The 22,123-nt window shown below is 38.2% G+C and overlaps 1 protein-coding gene across 4 annotated transcripts in view; it reads left to right on the forward strand.

Annotated features, from left to right (window-relative positions):
• Positions 1-22,123, forward strand: part of LOC127429389 (cell adhesion molecule 1-like) — a 459,647-nt gene that overhangs the window by 421,866 nt on the left and 15,658 nt on the right. For 2 of the 4 annotated variants that reach the window (XM_051678393.1, XM_051678391.1), the window contains 2 exons: positions 1,609-1,701; positions 14,192-14,224. The exons of 1 other annotated variant lie outside the window; for it this stretch is intronic. In XM_051678393.1, coding sequence (XP_051534353.1) covers positions 1,609-1,701; positions 14,192-14,224 — 126 coding nt within the window. The remainder of the gene's footprint in view (positions 1-1,608; positions 1,702-14,191; positions 14,225-22,123) is intronic. One more of the 4 variants, XM_051678394.1, reaches the window with a different exon arrangement.

Here is a 22,123-nt window from a genome sequence, read left to right on the forward strand (position 1 = left end):
CTGATTAAGAAGGCTATTTTCAACGAGGTGCCGACTGCTTAATGGGTTAAACTATCTTTTATCTTCTGTGTGCATGTCATGTTTAGAATACATTATGTTTATTGTAGGCCACATCACAGGCCTATTTTTTCTATCCTATAGCTATTTTTATTTTATTTTGTTTTTTACATTGTAACTGTTAATTGGTTAGCGTTCTTTACCGAACAGCTGTCATATTAGATCAATTGCTAATGCACGACTGCACTACTTTTCTGCACATATTTTTTTCTATCAAGGATTTGGCTTAGCCTACCTGTTAATTATTTTCAACAATGTACTGAATGTTTTAATATGTTAAGTAACTTTTACTTGGTAAATTCCATTTAGAACAGGCTGGGTTGCTCTGTTGGTCCTGAACTATTCATTAAATTGTTTTCAATAAATATGCCTGTTAAATGACATTGATTCAGTGAATGCGTGTTCTATATTTAATGTACAATGATCATAATGCAAGGTGAGCACATCACAGATAAATGTCCATTTTCAGTGGAATTTAGCGGCGGATTTGGAATAGATTAAATATTTTAAATGGGTCGCATAAACACTTTTTTGGACTGTTTTCTGAAGGTTGGTTTCTTTTTAGACTAGTCGACTTCATTTTCATTTAAACGTCAGTGAAATTAGTCGTTCCTCGCATCCCTAACATTGACCTTCACACTAAACGGGTTGTCACAATGCCTGACTTAAAATGGCCTGTCATTAAATAACCCATTATAGGCTTTAAACATAAAACCAACTAGGAAACACAAAACAATGAATGAATTAGCAGAAATGGAATAGGTAACATTAACAATAACTATTATTTTGGCCAAAAGATATTATAATTATTTAATTGTGTAAAACTACAACACATAAAACACCTGTGACGACTTGCCCGGATAAATATGTAACAAGCTGTGCCCCCGACCTGACATTTATATATAAAAAGATTTTAAAAAAAGCCCCTGTCTTGAGAACACAGTTAAACCTTTCAGTTGAATTATATTGTTTTAATGAATACCCGTGTCATTTTATTTTGTTCACTTGTTTACCCCTCAAAAAAATAGAAAATCTAGTAGTTACTGAGATATAGCCCTAGTGACAACTTCCCCATGTGACAACAAGCCCTGGTCTCCTTGCTTTCTTCATAGGTTTGAAACATGATTTTTCATCTGCATTTTGTGTTTTGTGTTGTATGTTATCACTTCAAATCATTCCCTCATGCCATTTTCATTTTTGTTGGGTTCCTTTTTATTGTTGTTACATTATATTTTATTCTATTTTGCAAACACAGAAACACAAAATTAACAGTAAATGTTTCTACTTGCCATTAACAAGAACACATGATGCCAATACTATTGCCACAATCAACTTGTGTAATTACCTCATGAGAGAGAAATATTTTGTTTTGTTGTAATGATTGATAAATTACCTACTGTTTATAGACTAATTTACCATATGTAAAGGTCTGTACACATACTATACAGCACACACAGATCTGTTTCTCATTATTGTTGATCATGTTTGGTTTCGTTTTTCCCTGATTTTCCCCGTATGTCATGTTTTTTTGTGTTGTGTTTTTTCATCTAGATGCCCCTACCACAACCCCTAAACCCACAACCACAACCACCACCACCACCACCACCATCTCTGCCACTACTCCCCCTCCAGACATCATACAAGGTATGGTATGACCTTCATCCACCTGCCGCACCTGTGTGGATGTGTGTGTGGATGAGCAAGGGAGAGAGAGAGACAGATAGAGACCGCCAGCAGCCAGCTAGGCCTGATAAAATTATCTTGCTGATTATGAGAGGTCCGTGTCCCATATGAGACCGGGCCAGGGCTGAGCGTACAGTGCTGTCAGTGCCACATGTCAGAGCTGGCTCCCTTCACAATTCTCTAAAATTTTAGATCAGTTCCCTTCTTTAGCGGTCTAATCTTATCAGGATCTGGAGCTGTATCTAGGCCTGTCTGGTGCAGGGATTACAGAACCCCCTTTATGTTTCCTGTGGGCTGACAATAACAGCAGAGCCTTTGTAGCCAAGTGGAACCAGGAACAAGCTTGTTCATTCATGTTTGTGTTTCTCATTTAGGGCTCAGCCTGCTATATCCTACTACATCCAGGTATAATGGTACTGAAAAACATTGTGTCATTATACAAATTACCAATATAGCTGTCCAAGTTATTCATTGCCTAGACCATTTAGAATTTATAATTGAATCTCATATCCAATAGTGTATTATCATATTTGTTAAATGGTTGGTTCACCCAGAAATGTAAATCCTGTTGTCATTTACTAACCCTCACCAACTGTCAATTTCATTGTATGGGAAAAAAAAAATGCAATGAAGTGAATGGTGATTGAGGCTATCAGTCCCTAACATTCTGCTAAAGATCTTCTTTTGTGTTCCATGGAAGAAAGACATACCGGTTTGGAGGCAATGTTCCCTCTAAGCTGCACATATGCATGGCCGTGCATTTCTTGTGTTTCTCCTGCATGGTCGGGAATAAAAGGCAGAATCAGTAATCAGTGTCGGGCATGAGCGTTCTCGTTAATAAATGCTATGCTATTTGCATGAACGGTAAAATACGCTTCATGGATGCAATGCCCGTCCTATCAGTGGTTAATGTAAACACAGCCAGTTATGTCTTACATGATCGCAAATGAGCAACAAAAATCAGGTATGTGTCAAAATATCACATCTGTGCAGACCTTGCAGTGTAAATGAAGCCTAATACACCTGTTGCTTTCTAATGTGTTGTTAACCTTAATACATTTTTAACAACACTTTAATAACACTTTTTTTTTTACATTTAACAGAAAACAGTTATTTTTTTCTATTAATGTTCTTATTTTAATGTTCTTAATTATTTTTTATTTTTTATTAATTTATAGTCTTTATTATAATGACTATTGACAGTAATAATAATAAAAAAATAAGAATCAATATTAACTTTAATTGAGAAACACTTGAAGGCAACATGCCATTGTTTTAATGTAATGTTAATATTTACATTAAAATAAATAACATTTTTGTGTGGTACTAAAATTAATTTAACTAATATTGGATACAATTTTAAACATTTTATAGAATTTTTTATTCATTTTATACATTGTATGTAGGATGTACATCTGCTCAGGTGGCCGAAGGGTCTGCCCAATAGAAATAGGTTTCAGCAATAACAAAAATTAGAGGGAACTTTGTTTGGAGGTGAGTAAATGATGACAGAATTTTTTGGTGTACTAATTCTTAAAGCTGAATTGTGTATTTTATTTATTTATTTATTTTATGTTAAAATACTTTCTTCTATCCCAGCCATATATGCTGTGACTACTATAAGTAAGCCATTTTTAGGTTGATTTCACCTTAAAGTTTAAACTTTGTGGGCTATCAAAACACTGCTCTGTTTGTTTGAGTATCCTGACACAGCAACATTGGCTCATCCAATGGCATTACTTTGGGATGGGTCTACAGTATCTGTTTGTCAGACGGGTGGAGTGTTCGTTTATTCCGTTTGGTGCCACTAGCTTTAACATTTACTGAAAAGCTCTCTTGAGTGTTATGAGTTGTTGTTTTTAATATAAGGCTTGGTAAGTACAAACAAACTCTTATATAGCCAGCACCTTCTGAAATAATCACAACTCTCTGATCTAATGTAGCGCAAGACCACGCTTAGAAACCTGGAATACCGCCATTCTCTAGTTGTTGCAATTTACTTCTGCTTTTATGCACTGGGTTCATTTGAACCACTGCTTATATTATAATTGAATAAACTCTGTTTGCAGGGTCGGATCTGTGTCCAAACGATATGAATGCCCCAGCGATACTGACCACGCAAGCTCATTAGCCACTCTAATCCACTCTACTCAACCTAAAAAGCACACAAAAGCTAATAGGGCCCCCAGATGATGGAAAGCTAAATCAATGTTGCTGCTGGTTTCAATCACTAAAAGAGACGCTGATGTAATTTTCTGCCTGTAATAATTGTGATATTGAAGCAACCGATTGAGATCATTTTACTCTGTTTTCCTTCTTCCTCATGGCAATACTTTATATTACAGTGAAAAACGCTCACAGATTGGTACAGATGCGGCTCTGCGCTTTTATTGTGTACTCATGAAACAGAGCGAGAGCAGCTCCCAGCTACGCAAGCAATCAAAATCTTGGATGGACTTGTGCGGATGATTTGAGAGAATCTATAAAAGGCTAGAAAAATAAATCGGCCATGATTAGGCTACATGATTGTGCATGAAAGAACCGATGATGCATACTAATGAGACACACCCTCTTTCTTCATTAACGAGGTGAATGAATCTCTTTAACACTGCTGCCTGCTGCGCACACTGAAATCCTCCAGAGGTCTAACTCAGGCATTGGTTTGGATAAATGGCCCTGAACGGAAAAGTATTATTCAATTAAAGTCATATTGCATTATTTGTATGAAATTATCTAGGCAAAGCCTTGGTTTCAGATAGAGTTTCCTCCTCTTAGTCCGTATAAACCTATAGCGTTGCTTTATCAAGCTTCTTTTTTTTATTATTGCTTTTCCCTTAAAGTGCATCCCATTATGCCCATGTTCTTCAATAGAAAGTGTGGGCCCTAAGCAGCCACAGTGCTCCATCCTTTTGATTTCATTTATCCTCTGGGTGGATGTGTATAGTTCAGAAACAGAACATGAATTTATCAGTCCACAGAGGTTGAGGCCACTTAGAAATTTAATACATTTTTGATAAACTGGCTATAAGAGAAATGGAATGGGCTATACTGCACTTTTAAAAAATGTATTAAAGCCCTAACGCAAGGCTAAAGTGCTCCACAGCTTCAGGAGGTGACATTTAGAGATGACTAAATTGCCATTTACACTGAAAAATAAATGGCTAAATGGAGGGGCCTTGCTTGCCACCATACGCAAAGGGGACAGATGTCATTAATTTCTATTTGTATTGCCTTTTTTCCGCTAAACACAGCTCAGAAATGGATGTTTATTGATATTTCTGAGAGCTCTTTTTCCCCACAAAGCTTTTGCAAATTTGATGAAAGATGAGGCATTTCGTACTCTGTGGCTGACAACACAATATGTCCTCCCTCTCTTAATCTTTACCTTTTCTGTCTCCTTTCTTGTTTTTCCTTTCAAACATTTGCTCAATCTCCTTTTTTCTTTCTCCGTTTTTCTGTTATATAGTATATGTGACTTTGAGGAAGCAACCATCAGCAATTTAATGTACAGTAAATGTAAAAAGTATTTCGGTAAAGGTTTCTATCACAGTGTTGATGTCACAAATATATTTGCCTCGAATGTATTTGGACACTTTTGGTAACTTGCCAAATGTTAGTGGATGTACTGTATGAAGTCTGTTCACCCTCAAGTTCACACCTCTGTGGGAAATATGTCTTTAAAAATGAATACCACTTTGTATTTTTTGTTGTATAACACAACATTCATACATTTTTAAGTGTGGCTGAAATTTCCCAGTAATTGTTGGGGGCCCACTGCATTTAATGTTACTATAATTAATTAATAACTATAGTAATAACAAGGTAAAATTACAAGTAGCTTTCCAAAACAGTTACAACTCTACATAAATGCACTGTATCATGACCACTGGAATATAAAGTGTGACTAAGTATTCCCAAACTTCACTGGACCACTACAAGACCAGTAAAATATTTGGAATAACTGAACACAAAAAAAGCCTCCACTAAAACAATCGTTACCTCAAACAGAGCAAATATTTAATTAATGACATAAAACACTGGTAAATAATATTTTCGGTGCCACTTTTTTGTAATTGATGAAAGACCATAAAAGGACGTCGGCATCCAATTCATTTTAGCAAGCAACAAAAAAATAGAGGGGGGGGGGGGGGCAGCTTTTGTCTGGGCTTAAATTGCATAAACACCATCTGGTAAACTTATTTTGGAATTGAACAAATGAATTGCCTAGCAAAAGCACTTGCGTTTAAGATAGAAGTCCTTTTCTCTCCCTGTTTGATTCCTACAGCAGAATACAGGCCAGACAAAGAGAGATCGCTGGCACAGAAAAGGCTAATTCACTAAAGGTCGATTGCATTACCACAGGGAAAACAACAACTGCAGTGCTTTGATACACAACCCAGGGAGACCATCCACCTAGAAGTTATTGCACTTAGCATCATGCATACACTCAAATGCTCCCAATAAGTCTTTTTAATGTAGATTTATATTGTTATGGGAGCCATGATTACATTCTATGATGGCTAACTGGAGATAGGCTGGTATAAAGGCTGAGAATATTCAGCGAGCCAAGTCTGACTTCACACGCATGTGCACACACATATATATAGAGTCAATCTTATGCCTTTGTAAATTTTTGTCGCAGACAACCTGCCAGTCATTTGCATATTCAAACAGATGCTTAATGTACTTAGCTGCAGATTATATCCAGAACCACAGTAAATGTATTCCCCATTTGGTGAAATGGGATAAAATGTAAACCTTACCGATCATTATTGTGCTGACAAAGCATGAGAGCTGAAACACAAATTACAAAGTAAACAGAATGGATATACAGTGGTGGCCAAAAATATTGGCACCCTTGGTAAATATGAGCAAAGAAGGCTTTGAAAAATATGTCTTTATTATTTAACCTTTTGATCTTTCATTCAAAATATTCACAAAGATATATCCTCTAATGGATATCAAACAATTGCATACACAACACAAGTTTTATCAAAAAACAATTGTGTGGCACAATTATTGGCATTCCTAGAGATTCTTATGAGTAAAATATATCTGAAGTATATTCCCATTCATATTTTAAATTTTTTAGTACACTTGGAACATGAAATTGTTCAGCCATGACATCCTGTTCAGAGGGGTATAAATATGAAGCAACACACAAGCCAAATTCCCTTAGTCATCTATCACAATGGGTAAGACCAAAGAATAAAGTTATGATGTGCGGCAAAAGGTTGTTGAGCTTCACAAAATAGAAAATGGCTATAAGAAAACAGATAAAGCATTGAAAATACCCATTGCCACATCAGGGCAATAATTAAGATGTTCCAATCAACTGGAGATGCTAAGAATTGACCTGGAAGAACACATGTGTCTATATCGTCTCCAAGTATGGTGAGGAGGATGGTTCGAGTGGCCAAAAATTCTCCAAGGATCACAGCTGGAGAATTGCAAAGATGTGTTGGGTCTTGGGCTCAGAAAGACTCCAAAACTACAATCAGACTGTGGCATGGGAGCGTGGTCATGTGTCGGTCTGCGGGAGAGGGAGAGCGGTAAGGCTCGTCACCTGGGCCGTAATTATCTTTTAACACCTGTCTCTCATTATAGTGATGGCGGAGGGAGACCTGAAAAGGCACACCAGAGCGTCAGAGTGGAGAGAGAGACCAGAGCCATCTCCTGATGCTATTCTGAGTTGGCCACTAAGAGTTGTTTCTAAGAGCTGTTTATGTGAAGCTAAAGTGTGTGTGTGTGAATAAACACTCAACTGTTCGCTGTCTCCTGACTCCTCCTTTGCCCAGAACTCAGAGATCTTGCTACACAGATGTCACCTACATCACAACAAGTTGTTTGGGAGGGTTTCAAGAAAAAAGCCTCTGCTCTCATCCAAAAACAAATTCAAGCATCTTCAGTTTGCCAGACACTACTGGAACTACTGGACCGGGTTCTATGGTCAGATAAAACAAAAATAGAGCTTTTTGGCAGCAAATACCAGAGATGGGTTTGGCGCACACAGAGAGGTAGTCATATGGAAAAGTTCCTCATGGCCACGGTTAAATATGGTGGTGGATCTTTATCGTTGTGGAGCTGTTTTTATGCCAAAGGTCCTGGACGTCTTGTTCAGATACATTGCATCATGGACTCTATCAAATACCAATAGATACAAAAATCAAAACCTGACTGCCTCAGCCAGAAAGCTTAAAATGGGCCCTGGTTAGATCTTCCAGCAAGACAATGATCCAAAACACACATCAAAATCAACACAAAAATGGTTTACTGACCACAAAATCAAGGTTCTGCCATGGCCATCCCAGTCTCCTGACCTGAACCCCATAGAAAATCTGTGTGGTGGAGAGGAGAGTCCACCATGTGAATCTCGGAATTTAGAGGATCTGGAGAGATTCTGTATGGAGGAATGGTCTCAGATCTCTTGCCATGTGTTCTCCAACCTCATTATGCATTATAGGAGAAGACTCAGAGCTGTTATCTTAGCAAAGGGAGGTTGCACAAAGTATTGAATAAAAGGGTGCCAATAATTTGTTTTTTGATAAAACTTGTGTTGTGCTTGTAATTGTTTGATATCCATTAGAGGATATATTTTTGTGAATATTTTGAATGAAAGATCAAAAGGATAAACAATAAAGACATATTTTTCACAGCCTTCTTTGCTCATATTTACCAAGGGTGCCTATATTTTTGGCCACCATTGTATGTTCATCAACATGTGGGAAATAGTTGATTTGACCATGCAGACATCACCTGCCATCTGTTTTACAGATGCAATAAGCAGCAGTAGCCAAATGGCTCTTGTGCGTGTGATTATGTAATACAGATTATACAACAGTTAATTCAGGTCCTCTAATGTGATTGGACAAGCATTGCAAGAGTGCTTATATTTAATATAATAGCACTGGGATGCTTCACTGTTTGTATCACTCCGCTTGACTGTAATCACTGTGTTGATCCTGCTTTGGCTTCATTTGTAACGTTAGATGAGCAAAAAAAAGAAAAGACAAAATCAGAATGAGCTTTATTGCCAAGTGTGCTCACGTATACAAGGAATTTTTTGGGTGATAGGAGAAACAAGTGCACACAACATTACAGTGAGACACAGAATATAAAACAAGGTAAGAGTATAAATAGACATACACAAAATAGGACATATAACATAGAATGGTGCATGTGCAAGTGGTAATATATGTGCAAGTTAGGGCTATGTACAGTTATTGAATTAAATAAGAGTGAATTTACATATGTACATGAGATATGAGATATGCACTATGGGGAGTCCTGAAGGCAGTTTAATTGTTCATGTGGTAAATGGCCTGAGGGTAAAAACTGTTCTTTTCCTGGATATCCTGGCACTGAGTATTATGTAGTGCCGGCCAGAGGTCAACCGTACAAAGAGGGAGTTGGCAGGGTGTGTGGGGTCCAGAGTGATTCTACGTTTCCTCACTCTGGAGATGTACAGGTCTTGGAAGGTGGGCAGGGGGGCACCAAAAATACTCTTAGCAGTCCTGACTGTCTGTTGTAATTTCCTTCTGTCTGATTTGGTGGCTGAACCAAACCAGACAGGTTTAGGTGTACACAGGAAAGACTCATTGATGGTCGAGTAGGCCAATGATGGCACAATATGGCCAGAAATAACTGGCCATATTGTGTATAAAATGCAAGTTAAGTATTTGGCCTGCAGCCTTGTGCCTATGGCCGATTTACAGCCTTGCTGACTTTCAGTACAATACCAATCTGGCTTGTGTGATATTTATTAAACAACAAACGGTTGTATGTCATTGTTGGCTGTAAAGCCACAGTTTGTTGGCTATGTAAGGGTAATCTACAGTCAGCTGGTCGTTAACACAAAATAAACCCTGAAGGGGTTTATTTTGCGATAATGACTTGTTGACTGTAGATTATCCTGTTTATTACACAGCTGTTTTCCAAATGAATAATAAATGGACATGAAATATTGATTTGCGTTAAATTTATGTTATAATGTGAGCAGAAAGAGACTGCAGAGTCTCCAGAAACAGCTGAATTCCATCTCCTGTTTGCATCAGAGTTCTGTTGTTGTTTATTTTGCGAATATTACTGCTCATTATCCTGCTAATTACATGACTACTTGTCAAATAAATAAATAGACATGAAATATTGATTTGAGTTCAAATTATGTAATTTGTTTACTTGTAAAGATCAAAAAGTGAGATAAGAAGTAGAAAAGATGACTCGCAATACCCAGATAACCGGTGAAATATTAATTATATATCACACAATAAACCCGAATGTGCGGTCATTATTCAGAAAAATCCGACCGTTGGATGGTGTTTTGACCAGTCAGAATCGAGTTTTCCAGAGAGCTGTGTAATAATATTAGTTTAATATATATAATAATATAACTGACTACTTTCAAGAAAATGCTTTACAAGACTTTTTCCTGTGTTTTGTTTTATACAATATTTTCTGGTTTACATAAACAGCTTTAATTAAGCCTTCATTGCTTAATAGATTTATCTAAATGCGTAACACTTTAGTATATTTTTACCCATATTTGCAATGAAAAGCTGCGTGCTGCTGAGATTCAGCAGTTGTGTACTTCCCCTGGGCACTGGGCACATGTTCTGCTGTTGTCTCCTGTGCCACACAAAGCTGTCACAATTAGCCACAAAGCTGTGTGCCTATCGTCATCTCTGCTGATATCAGCTGCTGATGTAAGCAGGGACAGCGCCTCAGGTGACCCAGACTGAGACAAAGGGCAGGCGCAAGAGGGGAAAGCCATTGCTCATCAGCAGACTAAATGAGGGGCTTCTTGCCTGAACCAGTAGTGGGCTCAGCAGGCTTCCAGAGGCCTCTGTGATGATTTAGAGTTTGAGGAGAGGTTGGTGATTGTAATACTTATTTTGGAACAGATCCCTTATTTTTTTTTTGTCCCTCAATGGCAGTAAATAACCAGGCCAGCTCCGTTATATCCCCCATGCTTTCTCCTTCTCTGCAAGAACATGCTCAAAACCATCTGCCTGATGGGAATCGAGGGTTGATGGAAACCCTCCACTTCCCTCTTAATGTCAAATAATAACCTGAAGATAGTATTGCTCATGTTGATTGTGTTTTATTTGTAAGCACATGCATCATCTCAGCACTCTATCCTTGAAATGTTTGCCTCAAGAATTTTGTGCTCACATTCATAGGGACTGACAGTTAATGTTTGATAATGTTTCACTTTCAAACATCTTCAACCAAGAGCACAGCAACTCGAGACTTGCGCAAAGGTTTGCTGTGTGGCAGTAAGTGCAGTGTTATACAAGTGTTTCATTTTATGTCAATCGAAGGTGGAAACCCATTTGAAGGACCTAACGCCAGTGGTATGCTGAGAAGTTCTTTCAATGAGTATTTTAAATGACTTGCTGTGCTTTTGTGCACGGTGGATGCCTTTAATGATGGAGAGCACTTTTTATTTTGAAACTGAAAGAGCAATCTAACACTCAGTGGGTTGATATGGGTCTCCTGACCGCCTGAAGGTCTTTACCTAAATGCCTTACAGCAGGGTTTGCAAGAAAGGCCTTCTCGCTCTCTAGTTCTTTGTTACATGATTTTCTCCCAAGTATACAATGGCTAAGAGTGGAGAGCCTCTCACATACTTCCTTTTGCTGAAAATGCATGTAGTGTTTAAAGGTCTTGTAACCCAAAGGTCCCAAGATCAAAATTCCCAAAAGGGCAAACTATAAATGCCAGGGTTGTAACCTCAGGTTACTTCAAGGAGATTACCCCTGTAGATAGTGCACTCCAAGTCGCATTGAATTAATGACAAAGTAATAGCTAACTTTGCAAACTGACTGTTTTCAAACAGGTTTCCTGAACACTCCCAACGTCTTCTGTTGGTAGGAAATAGATAGTCTCACCCTAAACTCACCATTGGTTCAGCCAATCTTGCTGTGTCAGGCCCTAATTCCACCTGGTATTAAGATGTGTTTTGGATGATCCGATCACATGTGGTCAGCCCTAAATACAGGTCTAAACAGGGTCTAAAACATTTTGTGATCAGATCGCAGAAACCACATACGAATGTGGTAAAAAAACGCATGTGTTCACATCGCATTTGAGGTGTAAAGGCTTATACGTCCTGTATGCGTCTTGGCAGCAGTGAAGCACCATCCCTCACCTGTCAATCAACTGCTGTGCTCAAACAAGAGTTTATACTTAGCCGTTTACAGGCAGATTTAAAAGGAAATATCCGTCCTATCGGAAAATTTTAAAAAGCTGATACATGCACAATCACGAGAGCTTCACGGATCTTCTTTAGTGTGTCTGATTTCAACATAGATGACAAGCACGAACACCAAGCTCCTTTAATATAGGTAATCCACTAAAATAATGCATAATTCTGCTTGACATGTTGCGTCTATGCTTATATTAAATGTCTTTGTTGTGCTTTAATATCATGCAGTAACACACTGACATAGTGATTGATGTATGTTGTCATGAAACAGAGACCCTCCCCTCCAACATAGTGATTGATGTATGTCGTCATGAAACAGAGACCCTCCCCTCCAAATCCGAACACAAGTGGTCACAGGAGATACATTTAAGTGATCAGGTGTAAACAGCGATGTGTCTCACCTGACCACCGGATCTCCCGAAACGCATCTTAATACCAGGTGGAAACGGGGCCTCAGTGTGGTTAAAATGCTCAAACATATAGAGAAATGTTTTCATAGAGCCACAGAGCCACAGTGTTTACACTATCAACCTATAAATTGGCTTACTTAAAGCTAATTTCTGCATATTAAGCTGGGATATGAAAAAAAAAATGTAACATAAAAAATACACACTTTAGCTTAATTACTTTGTGACTCGCAAAGAAAGTCTTCCAAAGAAAATCTTCTTTGAAGCATTCTTGATCTCTATCTTCAGATCCAGGGAACACTCCTTACTCATCTAACTTTGCTAACTGTGCTTGGTATTCTGTGCACCATCTGCACCACTTCTCTCCATCAATCTCTGATAAATATTGAGGAATACTTAACTGAATGCGAATCATCAAAGCCAACAACTGGATTAGGACTAGATCCTGTCTAATCGAGCCGGGAGACAGCAAGTTGTGCAATAAGGGCAAAGTTTGTGTTGCCCTTACAGTTGATTGACATCTCTAATGTGTCTACCCATAACGAGCACCTCTGCATCACGGCTCTCCTGGTGTGTTTGAAGTGCTCTCTGCCCTAAGGTAATGCACCAGGATCGGGGCTCACATTTCTCATGTTATATGTTTGCTTCCATATTTCAGTCAGGGCTTTTCATCAGCTCAAAGCAGAAAGGGAGCCTCAATTCCTATGTCATATCAGAGGAATTACCTCAAGCAGTAATGCAGGTTTACGCTGAGTTGAACTGACTAATTACGTATGATAGTGGTAAAGCTGTATAATTGGTGTTTGTATAGTTTCTATGCCATAGTTATGTCTTATAAAGTGTATAAAGTGGATTGGGGCTTATTAGTCATTCCATGTGATTTTAATGTGCCACAGTGTACCTTTTAACTCAACAGTAAGATCTGTGAGAAAAGCAAGCATTAGAAAACGTAATGTAATGTTGTTATCATTTATTGAGAGTGCTGTGGTCGTGCTATTTTGATTTTGGATGCAGGAGTGATTGTCTGCGCCTTTTGGAAATTATCTACAATACATTTTCAAAGAAACTCACCGCATAGTCATGTTTAACTCTTCAGTGCTTTTGCATGTCATTTTGACCTGGTTTAGACTTTAACACAGATTTTCTGCAATTTAAAGGGATAGTTCACCCCAAAAAAAACAACAATTCTGTAGTCATTTACTCACCCTCATGTCCAATACAAACCCGTATGACTTTATTTCCTCTGTAAAACCCAAAGGAGATGTAATGCAGAGTGTTAGCCTCGGTCACCAATCACTTTCATTGCATCTTGTTTCAAATAATCAAAGTGAATGGTGACTGAGACTGTAATTTCCTTTTGTGTTCCATGTAATAAAGAAAGTAATATGGTTTTGGAACAATATAAGTAAATGATGACAGAATTTTCATTTTGAGGGTGAACTATCACATATAACATCAACTTTTTTGAGTCTTCAGTGGTAACAGCACTGAAGGTTTAAGTGTGTACCTTTAATGTAGACCTTAAATAAAAAATGCCCACAAATATTCTGCTCCATTTCCAAAGAGAACAATGGCACTGTGATTTAGCTGTCAGACTTGTAATGTGGTGATGCCCTGTTTAACGTACGATACATTTGATTTTGTGTACCGTTTTCATTCTCCTGTGTGCTTGCTTCAATGTGTTGGTCATACTGTACTTTACTGTTGTAATTGTCTGTAAATGCTTGCTTATCAGTTCCATTTGTTTTTTCCCCCATTTCTCCTTTTTATGCATGCTGTTCCTCCTGTTCCCCTCCTTCCTCCTCCTCCACCGCACCTCCTCTCCTCGTGTGCTCAGAAGCTGCGCCCAGCACTGAAGCCGCAGCTCACGGTTGGTACCTTTCCCTCCTTCTTCTGCCGTCACAGCATGGCATTATCTGCATGCCAGCTGAGTACAGTGCGGCACGTAACACCTCCTGCTTTTACAGATTGCTGGAGACATGCACGGGATGCAGGAATAAAACTAATGTGAATTTGCTCTATATGTGTCTTCCTGTCTGTTGTTTGCCTGTCTGTCTGTTTAGGGGCCAATGATGTGGTGCTTGTTAATTTTATTTTATTTTATTTTTTGTCCAGATCTATTAAGTTATTTAAAAATACATTCAACATTCAATTCACACAAAACTATTACTTGAATACACCTCTACTATGATGAACATGCTTTCATCCTATGAGTTCAAAGTCATTTTGATATTTTTTTCTGGGGCTTAAAGTTAAAACGTCTTAGTGATGTAACTGTCTAGAGACAGTGAAAAGAAGTCTCATTACAAACTGTACTTATTGAATAAACAAATGCTGGCATAAGAAGTTTGAAATAATCTTTTATTATTATTTGAAAAAAATAAAAAAAAGTTTATCAAATCAAAGTCAGGTGGTGTAACCAACATGCAGGTAGCCATTTTGTTATCATGTGACCAAAAAAAAAAAAAAAATTTAAGCAGAGAGGACCATCTGTAATGACCTCAAATGTTTTGAGGTCATTACATTTTAAAATATGTCAGATATTCTGACATTTGCATGAAAAGGCATAGTTTGTTCAGGTCAAATGGAGTAACCATGAGAAAACTTTTATTCATGACCCCCAAAAAAATACATTATATATATATATATATATATATATATATATTGTATCTAGAAAAATATGTTGAATTTTTGTTTTTTATTATTAATGATTAAGTTACAGTATGTTCATTCAGATGTATTCAAGGTGCAAGCAAAGTATTTTAATATATTTTACTTGACAAGTCATTAAATAATGTTTAATTAAATTTTTTGCCCAAAAAAGTAATATTTTAATTTTTTTCAAAATGTAATAAAACCGACATGAACACAAAGATTACATTTCTACGAACTCGACATGTATTTTAAGCTAGATATTTAAAAGATTTCTCATTTTTATAATCTCGGGCAACCTTATTTGTCAATGGCCCTTAACCGTCTGAATGCCACATGTGCTTTATCCCTATCGTCAGTCACCCACAAAGACCTGGCTGTTTGCCAGAATGCTCCTCTGGGAGTTTTAATCCCATTCACCCCATCATTCCAGGCCACATCACATCTCCATCCTCTTACATGAGCCCCCCTCAAGTCCTTATTGGCATTTTTACTCACCTTTGAGTCCTTGTAGAGCTCCCAACAGACACTCCTAATCCGCGGGCAATCAATTTTCATTAATTTAAATTATTTCCAAATGGCAGTTTTTTTATTTCTGAGAAACGAATGGAGGGCTCTTTCTCTACATGATGCAGATGGCATTGTACTTCACCTTGGTATGCCAGCTCTGCACACAAATCACAGAAACGGGACCATTTGCATAGCTCATGGGCTTTATTGTATTTTACAATATAGCACAAAACACTTTCTAAAATAATTCATCCCTTTATCTTTCTCTAACTTTCAGTGTGCAGTGGCAGATGCTTGTGTTAATGTGTTAGATTAAGTAAAAAGAATATCATGATACTGTGTAATTATGTCACCTGTGCCTCATGTAACACCTCTAATGATTTAATTAGTAGTTGTGTTGTATGTTGCAGCAGATCACACAGATCACACGTCAACAGAATTTTTCTTTAAAGTACCTCCAGTGACCTTGTGCTTGGATCAGTTGGGTATCACTATTTGTTTACTCATATCTACAACTTTACATATGAAAAAGGTTAAACCATATACAAGTGGTTGAACAGCTAAAGGTTAGAGCTATTCTTTTCTATTTGCATAATTTGGACGTGCCATCTTTGACTACAGAAACGTGGTCAGGCTTAACTGTGTAGCAGAGCTATAATTGAGCTTTTGTGCAGTTCACTGCATTTCTAAATACAATGTCACAAGGCCAGTGTTAACCTTGTACAGTTATATCAGGCTACCAGTGATGTATTACACAGTATCACTGTAAGCCTTCAAAAAAAATCCAAAGCAGTTTTTGATTCTACAAAAGGGTTTGGTCATGCTCAAAGAGTGCAAAGGTGAATCCATGGGTTTTTATCTTGGGAAATACATTGGTTTTAAATGTATAGTGCTTCTTATCTTTGTGTTTTCTAGATATGACATAGAACTTTTTGTGTGCTTAAAATGTTTTTCAGTGCAATAAAAAGGGTTAGTGTTAGTCATCTCAGTACTTCCTGTGTGCTTTTCTCATTATCAAAATGGACAGGAAATACCTTGTTTGTAAAATGTCAGGCATGCTCCTTCATTCTTTAATCCGACTGTGAAATTGATGCCCTGACCTGTTGCAAATATGTGTTTCTGGTAATGTTAAGATGCTTGTTTGTGTTGGAAACAGCATTTCACACTGCTGTCTAACAGTTATAAAACAAGTGCACAATAAAACATTCAGTGTTTACTCCAAATGCAGCTATCAAGAATTAAGTCACATTGTTAACAGAAAAAAAGTAGTCACCCTCAGAGGGCAGTTTATGATGGCAGTGTAAAGCATATGTTCCTCTTCAGAAGTATCTCCCATTTCCATCTTGTCACACTTTGTGTGTTTTATGCGGTTCACTTTGTAGCTCATTTACATACTCTGTTTTCCGTCTTATTTTTCTGGGTTGCTCTAACTGTTTGGAAGATTTCTCTTCTCTCTGATAACAGTCTTTTTTCACCCTCTCTGGTGTAGCCTAGCAACAAGCTGTTCAAGCAATAAGTGGGGTTTTCAGCAGAGGTTGAGTTAGGAGGCTGAAACAGTGGGCAAGAATCCTCGATAGAACAGAAAGCTACTGTATTGCCTAAGAAATCAGACCTATTTGTGTATTTTTGTTGCATTTGTTGCCCTTCATCGAGACTTTCTTTTTTAGTCTGGAGACTATTGTTTAAAACGATCAGTGTTATTTGACTTAAAGCTGAAGTGTGTAATTTCTGTCCCACTTGCGCCCCAGAATGGAACTGCAAAAATATAGTGCCAAAGACACAATTTTTTCAGTTTTCGAGAAAATTAACAAAAAGATGACTTACTTATTGTTGTCTCTGCATATTAAGTTGGGATAGTAAAAAGTATTGTAACACTGAAAAAATTACACACTTCAACTTTAAAGGGTTAGTTCACCCAAAAATGAGTTGGATGGGCTACAACAGCAGAAGACCATGTTGGGCACTTCATTAGCCCCCCAAAAAGGGGGCCACTATGTTTGATTGCTCATATCTTAAAAATGCATAAAGGCATTTGCACGATTTTTGGTGTACTGCTATGACTTTTTGTAACAAAATTACATCTGTGATGTCATCTTGATGGCCATTTTTTTTGGTGGGGGGGGGGGGGGGCAAACAATTTACTTATTTATGTATTTGTAGCAAGTTGTTGCTCACAATGGCGTCACAGTGACGTCATTTTGTTGTTTACAAAATGTTGTAGAAGTACCCAAAATTCGTGCAAACAGCTTTATTCATTTTTAAGATATGAGCAATCAAACATCACTCTGAAATATATCACAATATGGAAGTTAAATGGATTGCAAGTACCATTTCATATTGTCTTTTAACAGGACAGGCAGTGTGGTGTGGCTGAATATGAATTACAGTGCAGAATAAAAGAAACATAGCTTTTGGGGTCAGATAGATAAAATCTTTATCTGCGTGTCAGCAACCCTGTCAAACTCTTACTGTATCATCACACACTGGAACCCCTGGTATTAATCTCACCCTTCTTCACCTGACCCAATGCTTGTGTACTGTCACACCCTTCTCTGCCTGCCTCCTCTCAAGCTGATTTATTGCCATCATGACACTGTTTTCATAGCAATACATGGAGACGTTTTCCTGTGCGTTGGGGATCTGTAGTAAATTCTGATAGTGAGAACCCATTTAGCAGCTCCTCTCCATCTGGCTCTCACTCTATATCGCTCCATCCAGGCATACCCCTCATTCATGTTTATTTCCAAAGAGACTGATTGAACACACTTCACATCTTTTTGTCATCCATTGTTCAGTGTTGCACCACTCAACATGTTTAAGGCTGGGCTCAGTAAACATGATGGTAGCGTCTTTTGATGATGTGTTCTAAGTAACAATGGTGCAAGAGCCTGCATGAAACCAGGTGTATAATAACTGCTTTGTCTTTCATGGATTTCGACAAATGGGAAATCACTCCACACTGGCCAACTGCTTTTGGAGGACTGTTTGCTTGCAATTATAAAAGTAAAACTTTTCAATCCTTGTTCTCAATTTGATGGAGTTGGTCTTTTCATAAAGGAATGGGTCTTTTAATAACGGACGTAATAATGGTTTTCATTTTGCTGTTGCTTTGGCCACACCTCTGTCACAATTTCCATAATAGCAACGGATGAATTAAATCTACATTTTTGTCCTATGAATGATAAAAAGAGTGTCTTTTGTGAAACAAAGCCACTAAAATAAATGACATGCTTTAGAAAAGGATGAATACAAATCTGCGAGTGTCACACATGGTGCCAAAATTAAGCAAGGGCTTATTTAAGCCTATTTCTCCCTCCACCCCACCCCTCGCTCTCTCACCGGTAAATCTAAGCCCCTGTTTGACATGAACTTAGCCACCTCTGATGTGAAGCTGTTTTATATGCTGAAAGAGCCCATGTTAACTGCTTCTCCCTCATCCTCTCAAAGCAGTCGCCATGACGATTCCCTTGCCCGTTGTGGCATAGTAAAGCCTGTGTTACTTAACGTCTTGTTTTCAAACACTGATCTGAATTCCCTTCATGCATAGGAAAAAGAAAACACACACATGAAAAGGTTTGATTCTGTGAGGATGTACATGTAAACGGGTGTGTGTTCTCGTGGTTGTACCTACTGATGATTTTAGTTAGTAAGTAATTAGTAACCATTATTTTACCATCATAAAATGATGATTGAATATTTTGTTATTCTTGCTATGGCACAGAGTCTATTGCTAATACATACTATTACTCATTTGAGCAAACCCCATAACTCTAAATATAAACTCATCCTACACGATTGTGCTACAGTGATACCTCAAATCATGTGTTTGGTTTTGGAGAGGTATGTTGTTTCAGAATTTTTTATACATTGGACATATGAGTTTTGCCTGACAAATGATAAAACTGGCACAAAAATAAAAAGAATCCTATATACTTACATTGAAGTATTAAAGGCCATATCTAGAGACCAAAATGTCACAGACTTGACGGTTTGCTATGTTGACTTCGTCCAGAAAGCAACCACACAGAACACCCCAGAAACCATTTAGCAGTGCAATAAAACGACTCAGACCACCTTGGCAATTCATAGCTATGCCCTAGTAACCACCTTCAACACACTAGCATTGTGGGAGCACCGCACACATATTCATTATTAAAGATTTTATCGTCACTATTCTGTTGATATTCTGGGTGTTGTTGATTTTTATTTTTTTTTTATGGTTTCACTCAGAACCCTCAGAGACTAATAAGGTGGGGCATCCATCTTTATCCATTTGTGTCAAATGCAACATTTTCCTCTTTTTTCCTAATTCTACTCATTGATAAAGCTGCCTTTTAGCTTACAGATGGTCCCCTCACTTTGGAACAGTTATATGTGGTCACCTGAGGCTTAGTCTCCTTGCTCCATCTCCAAAGACGAGCATTTGCTCTTTTATCGCTCATCTGTCCACCTGGCAGGAAAGGGCAGGGTCATAACAGCTCTGGATCTGTAGCGTTAGTCGATGACCCCTTCGCTCTTTAATCCTCCAGTAGGAGAGGTGAACAGGATGGAAAGGACACACCTGCCAACACGCCTGTCAGACTTAGCCCAGGAGAAGAAGATAATTGAGCAGATTCTGAACCGCAGGGAGTGCCACAGCAGAATACAGTGGGATAATGACCACTTTGTTCCCAGCTGGACTGCGGCAGGTGAAACAGAAGAGTTGGCGTCTTTAATGTCCCCAAATTGTCACATTTGGATGCCATCACAGCCGGGGCTTTCATCAATCAACAGGAATAAGTTATTCTGCAGCTTCAAGGGTAGCCTCCTTTGCAGACTTTCTCCAAGTCTGCCTTTACTCTCATCTTTCCTTATATCTTCCTTCTCACACCCATAGTTCCTTGTTTTGAGCGACTGACATGGCTGTCAGTAATGCTTTGCTGTGGTGTGTAGTGTGTGTGTGATGAGCTGGGTTTGTAGTAGTGCTGGTGTGTGAATGGTTAAGGCAGGGCTAGGAGGCGCCTTCAGGACTGCCTGCAGGGGCCTCGCAAGTGACGCGCATATGCCGTAGTAATTAGTCTGAGTCGCACAGCATTAACAGAAGCAGTGGATTGGGATGGCGAATGTGCACCTCTCTCACCGCTCAGAATTCTCCTCCACTGACTGGTAACTTGAATGTAGAGGTACAGCTCGGAGAGGCTGCCCGGGAGGAGGGGAGAAAGAACCTGGTTGTAATATAGCTACTTTCCCCCAGTAGATGCAGACAAACCAGACGTGTATTTCTGAAAAACATTACCCTTACCTGCATGGCGCCTTGTCCCATACACATCAGAGATGACCCAACCACAGTCAAGTTGTCCATATATATAATCTGCTCCCAATTGGCTCACTGCTAAAGATCATTTTCTTAATCAGTATTTTTATCTTATTTTCCAGTAAAAATATCTAAGCATCCTAAAAACAAGAAACATTTACTTGAGATGCAAAGTGACATAAGATAATAAGTCTTGATTTCTTACCCCACTGTCAAATAATTTTTACATGTTTTAAGCATAATCCTCACCAAACAAGATCTTATGTCAAATCTTATGTCAAATTGATTCCCAAGTAAACTATCTAACATCCTTAAACAAGATACATTCACTTGAAAAGCAATAAGATATAAAAATAAACAAAATTCAGAGAAATCGCACAAAACAAAAACAAAATTATTTAGCTTTAAGTGTTTTCTCAAAATCATATGACTTTATATCTTCTGCAGAACACAAACTATTTATAGTGAATTAGGACATTCATTTTGCTCTGTTTCTCCCCCAAAGCTATTGTATCACATCAGAAAACATGGATTAAACCACTTGAGTTGTATAGATTACTTTTATGCTACCTTTATGTCCTTTTTGGAGCTTGGAGGTTTTGGACCCCATTGACTTACATTGTATGGACAAAAAATACATTATACATCCTGTGAAATATATTTGTGTTCCACAAAAGAAAGTCATACAAGTTTGAGACCACATGAGGGTGTGTAAATGATAAAATAATTATCATTTTTGGGAGAACTATCAAGAAAATGCAAGTTGCCAATGAGGTAAGAAAAATAAACTTAATTTAAAAAGGAAACCCACAATCACCCACGAGTGCATCCGTACGTGTCGGGCACACATATGGATGCACTAGGCCACAACTCAGTAAAGATTTCCTCATTATTAAAATTCTGTGTCTCCCACTTTCCCTTCCAAGAGTTTTCTGTAATGTTTGCCTGAAAGGTACCTTAAGTGTTATTAAGTGAAACTAGGTTGTCCATCCTGCCTCTTTCATCAAGCAATTAAGTGTCCTTGAGCATCGTTTAAGCCTCACGTGAAACATTACTGTTCATAGTCTAGCTGGCTGAGGAAAAAAATAAATGTTTGAACATCTATAATCTCCTCTAACTATAGCTGGCCAAAAAGCTCATGCTGAGAGCAGGGAAACTTTTCCCTCTCCAGCCCAGGAACTGAAGCTAAGAGCAGACTATCCTTTCATGTGAGGACTGTATTAGATGGACACCTGTGCAGGCTTCCTCCAGTCAGCCAGCCAAAAGTTTTCATTTACACCACCAGGAAGTGGCTTACCTGCTGTGTTGGAGGAA

This window comes from Myxocyprinus asiaticus, chromosome 38, assembly GCF_019703515.2.
Source record: "Myxocyprinus asiaticus isolate MX2 ecotype Aquarium Trade chromosome 38, UBuf_Myxa_2, whole genome shotgun sequence".
Lineage (NCBI taxonomy): Eukaryota > Metazoa > Chordata > Actinopteri > Cypriniformes > Catostomidae > Myxocyprinus > Myxocyprinus asiaticus.